Source organism: Cornus florida, unplaced genomic scaffold, assembly GCF_030987335.1.
Source record: "Cornus florida cultivar Cherokee Brave unplaced genomic scaffold, ASM3098733v1 CherokeeBrave_3.0.0_Hap2_Chr10, whole genome shotgun sequence".
Taxonomy (NCBI): domain Eukaryota; kingdom Viridiplantae; phylum Streptophyta; class Magnoliopsida; order Cornales; family Cornaceae; genus Cornus; species Cornus florida.
Genome location: NW_026775580.1, coordinates 46123492 through 46130165, shown reverse-complemented (window position 1 = coordinate 46130165; position 6674 = coordinate 46123492). Strand labels below are relative to the sequence as shown.

Here is a 6674-nt window from a genome sequence, read left to right as displayed (position 1 = left end):
ATTTAAATGAATATGGATATTTTTAGCACACTTTTTTAAATAGGGGTGAAAGTGCTATACAAAGTATACATTATGAGTGTTTTCTGCCATTGACCCATAATATATACGTGTATATAAATATGTATCTCCTACTCCAATCTCAAATTTTCGGAGTTTTCCCTACTTCAAGTAATGGTGAATTGAAGTGATTCTTGAACCTTACAATAGTAAAAACTGCATAATTGAATCCAAGAATAGTAAATTCATTCAATCATAACAACTAGGTCACTCAATTTCAAGTATAAACCCTACAAAATTAATACTTGTTCTTTGTATGCATGTACGGAAAAAGAAAAGAAAAACAAAAGACCATCACATAGAACAGAACCAAACAAGTTTAGATAACTAAACGAAAATTCGAATTCTACAGCAAAATTGATAAAGAAATAAACTTCACAATTCAATTGGACGCTTAAAAAGCTTGGATGCATTTTTGGCGCAAATGGTTGTAGTTTTAGCTATGTTTTTGGATTTTTTGTTGTTCTAAAATTGGAGAGCGAAAATAGCGTTTAGAAGATTACGGGTGCAAAAATTGGACAATAAATGAATGGTAGAAAGTAATAAATTAATAAACGGGTTGCTCAAATGAATAGAAGAAACCTTAGGTAAAGGGGTAAAATGGTCATATTGAAGAGCAATTTGGCATTGTGCAAAAAGTACAGGCACGTGAGAAAGTCTTTGTCAAGAGGGGGCAAGTTGCCCTCGCTTTACAGTTGTGTTGAGTTAATGAGTTGCGACCAAAGGTATGTTTTATTTTTTTTACCTAAAAAAAAAGGTATGTTTTATTATTGACTTAAATATGACAAAATAAATAAATTTCACATTCAATCCGTTCAATCGAGAATATTAGAAATATCAATTAGACCGTTCTCATCACATTAGTGAGATAAAAAGTGGGTTAAAATTAAAATGAAATAATTTAGATCGATTTTGTTCATATTTTTTATATAATTTTTTGTGACCAGTGTCTAATGCTTAATTTAAATTAAATTATTATCTAATTAAACCATTTAATAACACAATTTAAATAACATTTAAAAACCTTGATACTAAAACTTAAATAACATTTAAAAAAATAAATATTTTTTAAAATAGAATAAAATTTTAAGTGATAATAACTTCAAATGTCAAATGAAAAAGTTAGAAATATATTGTATACATTTATTTTTAATTAACACTTTAAAATTTAATAATTAAAATTTTCAATTTTATGAAACAATCTAGATGTTTAAAATAGTCAAGGATTTTGGCTCCTACAATTCATATAAGTATATCCTTTGCTTTTGTCTCCTTGGCAACAAAAAAAAAAAAAAAAAAAAGGTGATGAATTTTCTTACTTCTCTTTCATATTTCTGTCTCGCTTTCTCTCTCCTCCCCACTTTCGCAGCGCCCACCCTGTTATTTCAGGTATGGCATTCACACCACATGTACAGTACTACATATCATCATCATCATCATTGTTATATATGTTGCTTGTGTGTGTATATATATGTGTGTGTTTATGCGTGTGAATATAATTATTCTTTTGATGTGGATGATATGATCAGGGGTTTAATTGGGAATCAAGCAATAAGGAAGGAGGATGGTACAACTGGCTCATCAACTCCGTCCCAGAACTAGCTACTGCTGGAATTACTCATGTTTGGCTTCCCCCACCCTCTCAATCAGCTGCAGCCCAAGGTTTTTGACGATTTCAATTTGTAGTTTCATATTGTTTTTCGACTTAATTTCACTAATACCCTTTCAGATTTGATCAAATATTATCTTCATACATCTTTTTGAAAATAATTATCACACATATCACAAATTTTTTAATGCGTTGTTCAGTAACATCCCAACGGTTAGTTGAACAATTCGAACAAGCTGTAAAATGACTTAATCACTGTTTAAATTTGTCAAACCAGATTAAAGAATTAAATTAAAAGACTAAAATATTCTTAAAAAGTTGTAAATTTACAAATTATATATATATACACACACATTACACACAGAGACATATATATATATATATATATACACACACATACACAGACATCCGCCGCCGCCGCCCCCACATAGACATCCGCCATCGCCGTCGTCGCCGCCGCCCACACAATCCCAGCCTATGACCAATCGTCGCCGCCACCATCTACACAATCCCAATCCCAATCCCAACCCAACACCCATCAGAGGATTGGTTCCTCAACTTGTCACCGGAATCTACAACTCTCCACCGCCAAAGCCCTCTGTTTTCTCTCGGTCTCCTCAAATTGGGTCTCTGCAATCCAAAAGATGATGACGTTATGATGGTTTACAATCTTGTCTCTGAATATATGTGATGCAAAGATTGCTTGTGATTACCCGACCCTGTACCGTGGGACCAGTTGACCCTAGCTGACTATCAAGAAGAAGGACCTTGAGCGCCGACTGGTTTTTCAACAGCTTCGTTCTCTCCAAAACCCCTTCTCAGCGGCCAATCCCGATGCCTCCCAAAAGTTTTTTTCGCCTCCGTCTCTTTCTATTCTTGTTGAAACCCGAGTCGGCCTCCTCAATCAGAGGATTGGTTTCTCAATGCCCTCAACGACGTGAATATAGGGCTTTCAAATTCGGTGTCGGTGAACTGCTTACTGGCCTAGACAACGATGTTGCGATCACCAGGAATGTGAATTCAAAAGACGTGGACGGTGATGGTTGGTGACTGGTTTTGTTCACCGGAAGTTGTTGAGGTGTAGCAACCCAGTTCGGTTCGGCGACAACTCGGAGCGTCAACGAACCGACCGTCGTGCTTCATCGTCAAACCAACAACAAGCTCTCTTACCGGCGACAAGCACGAGCTCAGGTCTGATCGAAATGTAAGGATGAATGGAGGCCACCAACATCTTCAATTGCTCATCTTTGATACAGCAGAAACACACATCTTCAATTGCTAATCTCCGTTGCAATGTCTGGGTTGGTAGGTGGGTGTCGGGTATAATGGTCATTTAGGTAATATGATATTTTTGAATAAAAAAGATTAAAAAAATTAGTGATAAATTTGTCTTTTTCAATGTATTTAACGTAAAGGAAAATTAGAAATGAACGTAAATGATAGTAATTTTTGAAAAATGTTTGAGGGTGATATTTGGTTAAATGTGAGTGAAATTAACCCTTATTCTTAATTGCTTTGTTGATTATGTCCTATTTACCATATGTCATGTCTAGTCTGGTCTGTTGTGGATCAATAAGTCATTCAATCAATAATGTAACTATAATGGAGTGAATTATAACTTATCATCATCACACGTTCTTCTTCCTTGAAATGGGAAATGCACATTGAATTATTTATTTTCTTTTCTTGATTTTGAAATTTGTATGAAATTGATAAACATGAGCTGAAATGCCTCTAAATTATCAAAATGAAGATTTTTTCAAAAAAAAAAATTGTATAATTGTTTTGATCTTCGAGAATTTCATATTTCATTGCCGGAATTACTTCTTTTAATTTGACTACACAGTGATTGTTGTGTTTCTCATCTCCATCAGAATTGAGCCACCACTCCCACCTTTTTCATCACTTTGCTATTTGTCCTGTATTTTCTATCTTTGGTGCAATTGTGGATCATTGATCGCTTCATTTATGAAAATGAATTTTCAAAAATCGGGGTTGAGTTCAGTATAACTTTCTTGTAGTCCATTGATTGGGTCGTCATGTACAATTTTCATTAAAAGATTATTTGAGAAATTCCCATATTGTTGCATTTAAAAAAATAAAAAAAAAAACCATGACTGGCTCTTTCTCCCATAACAGGCATATGCAAACTTTTCCTGAGCTTCCAAATTCACATTGTTGAGTTTTCCTCTCTGATTCTTGAAGTTCATGCAGATATTGGAGTTATCGTTTCTCTCTCCCTCTTACGCCACCATTATTTTCCGAAATTATTGCACAAATTTTACATCATTCTTGAGCGAAATAATACACAAATTCCAGTTTGTTTACGGTTTTGCTTCATTCATCAGTCAGGCCGCTCCAGATAATTGGAGAATTGGAGCATAAATCTCGGAGACTATTGAAGATTTTCCTCCACTGATTATGGAGGAATCAGTGGAGGAAATCCTTCAATAGAGACAACTACACTCGCCTTCCTCATCTTTAGTCAAATATGTGGGATCCATTCTTAGAGGTGCAAGTCATGCCCTGGGGATTTTGGTAGGTCCTGAAGTTCCAAAATTCATTCAGTAAATATATTAGGCCAACAGGTCCAAGACTGGGAATGAATTTTGATTTATTTTTTCTCTTACTGCAAAATTGTGACGCAAGTTGAATCAATGAGTATTAGGGTGTAGTGATAAAAAAAGAAAAAAAAAAAAATGCATGATTAAGCTGAAACAAATATAATGAATATCAAATTGTTTTCCCCCTTTTTCCAGGATATTTGCCGGGAAGGTTGTATGATCTTGATGCATCCAAATATGGAACTGAGGCTGAATTGAAAACATTGATCAAGGCTTTTCACGACAAGGGGATTAAATGCCTTGCTGACATAGTAATAAACCACAGGACTGCTGAGAAGCAAGATGGGAGAGGAATATGGTCCATCTTTGAGGGAGGAACTGCTGATGACCGTCTTGACTGGGGCCCTTCGTTCATTTGCAGCACTGATACTGATTATTCTGATGGCACAGGGAATCCTGATACCGGAAAGGACTTTGAACACACCCCTGACATTGACCATCTTAACCCAAGGGTACAAAAAGAGTTATCAGATTGGATGAATTGGCTCAAGACTGAAATTGGATTTATTGGTTGGCGATTCGATTTTGTCTTGGGATATTCACCAAGTATCACCAAAACCTATATGGAGAACACTTCACCAGACTTTGCAGTTGGGGAGCTATGGGACTCATTCTCCCTGCAGGAACCGGATCTGAATCGTAATCAACTGGTTCAATGGGTCCAAGGCGCAGGTGGGGCTGTCACAGCATTTGATTTCACAACCAAAGGGATTCTTCAAGCTGCTGTAGAAGGTGAGTTGTGGAGACTGAAGGACTCAAATGGAAATCCTCCTGGAATGATAGGAGTTTTGCCACAAAATGCTGTGACATTCATCGACAATCATGACACCGGATCCACGCAGAAGAAATGGGAATTCCCATCCGACAAAGTCATGTTAGGATATACTTATATCCTAACCCATCCAGGGATCCCATCGGTGGTAAATTTCAACCTCCTTATTCTCACTTTATCCATTCACACGAATCACACAATATTCATTTTGAATGAAGTGGTCAGAACCATATTTCGACTTTGTTAAAGTAAGGGTTCCTTTTCTGTTTTTGCAGTTTTATGATCACTTCTTTGACTGGGGGCTCAAGGATCCAATTGTTATGTTGACTACAATCAGAACAAGGAATGGTATCAGTGCAACTAGCAAAGTGAAGATATTGGCTTCTGATACTGATCTCTACGTAGCCATGATCGACGACAAAATCATTGCCAAAATTGGGCCGCAGCTTAATCTTCGAAATCTTATTCCACCAAATTTTGAGGTTGCTACATCGGGGAAAGACTATGCTGTGTGGGAGAAAAAATGAAAATAGGAAAAGAAAATGAACTCAATAAATGGCTTATATAGTCGTTGTGGACTCTTGTGAAATTCTACATCTCATTAAAATCATCCTGTCATTGGATAGGTAATGATTCTTGTTACTAAATATTTATAATTATAACATCTCTGGTGAACTTAGAATTAATCAAGTACCACCGGTTTGCAATGATAACATGAAATTTCTTTATGTTATGTTTGACCTAAATTCGGTACTCCCAAATGCTACATTAGTCTCGTTCAAAATGTTAGATTGTAGCTTGGAATGCTATATGATGCGAAGTAAAATAAAATAAAACTGCAAGAACAAGTTTATGGCAAATTTATCAAAGGGCCTTTGGTCTAGCGGTATAACCTCCCTATCTTCAAAGCTCGGGTGTGTGTGGGCAATAAGAGTGTGTGTGTTTGGTTTGCCATTCAAAAAAAAAAAATTTATTTTGTCATATTTTATGTACTAAAATAATGCTTCCACTTGGGAAAAGACATTTCATGTAAAATCTTCAGGTACATAGTATTACTGTATTATATAGTATGATATGAAATCTTTTCTCCATTAACAAACACAACTTCCCAATCATAATGAGGACATAATTATATCAAATTTTCAACGAACGAGTCCACACCAGTTCACTCCCAGATACCCAAACTCTTCTTTAGGATCGAACTTGTAGGAACCTCATAAAATCAACAAGTTCTCAATCTAGCACCAGTTACAAACTTATTTAACTCCTTCCAAACACTCCTCCAATCACTCCATCCTTTCGGTGAGCAAAATTACATCAACTTATCATACGTAAAAATATGTAACATGTACAAGAAAATCTGCCAATCAACAAGAAAATCTGCAGATAATTTATTGAGACTTGGACGCATTCTGGCCAAGAACATGAAAACCCGAGGGAAGAATGATATCTTCTTTTTCTTAGCCACCTAATTAACTTCTGGCGAAGAATCAGTCGCAGAATTACTGAACTCATAGGGATAAAAATCACCTCCAGTTGCATAGTGCAAACATTTGCTCAATTTTTGTAAATGAATAGTACTTACCATAGTGGGTAAAAAATTATATTTGCT

The 6674-nt window shown here is 35.7% G+C and overlaps 1 protein-coding gene and 1 long non-coding RNA gene across 2 annotated transcripts; one reads left to right on the top strand and one right to left on the bottom strand.

The window, feature by feature from the left end:
• The first annotated feature begins 1295 nt into the window (after positions 1–1295).
• LOC132276875 (alpha-amylase-like) lies at positions 1296–5790 on the top strand. The gene is made up of 4 exons (XM_059778512.1): positions 1296–1446; positions 1587–1719; positions 4426–5210; positions 5338–5790. The coding sequence occupies exons 1-4, from the start codon at positions 1363–1365 to the stop codon at positions 5587–5589; spliced, it is 1254 nt and encodes a 417-aa protein (XP_059634495.1). The 5' UTR covers positions 1296–1362; the 3' UTR covers positions 5590–5790.
• Positions 1925–3044, bottom strand: LOC132276877 (uncharacterized). The gene is made up of 2 exons (XR_009470952.1): positions 2380–3044; positions 1925–2296 (listed from the first exon to the last, which is right to left on the bottom strand). It is a non-coding gene; the product is annotated as an uncharacterized LOC132276877 (long non-coding RNA).
• Positions 5791–6674: the final 884 nt, after the last annotated feature.

Bases quoted from the DNA above. Each gene is read 5' to 3' on its own strand.
- LOC132276875 (XM_059778512.1), top strand. From the start codon at position 1,363: ATGAATTTTCTTACTTCTCTTTCATATTTCTGTCTCGCTTTCTCTCTC. The intron at 1,447-1,586 runs GTATGGCATTCA...TGATATGATCAG, and splicing joins CGCCCACCCTGTTATTTCAG to GGGTTTAATTGGGAATCAAG. The intron at 1,720-4,425 runs GTTTTTGACGAT...CCCTTTTTCCAG, and splicing joins TCAATCAGCTGCAGCCCAAG to GATATTTGCCGGGAAGGTTG.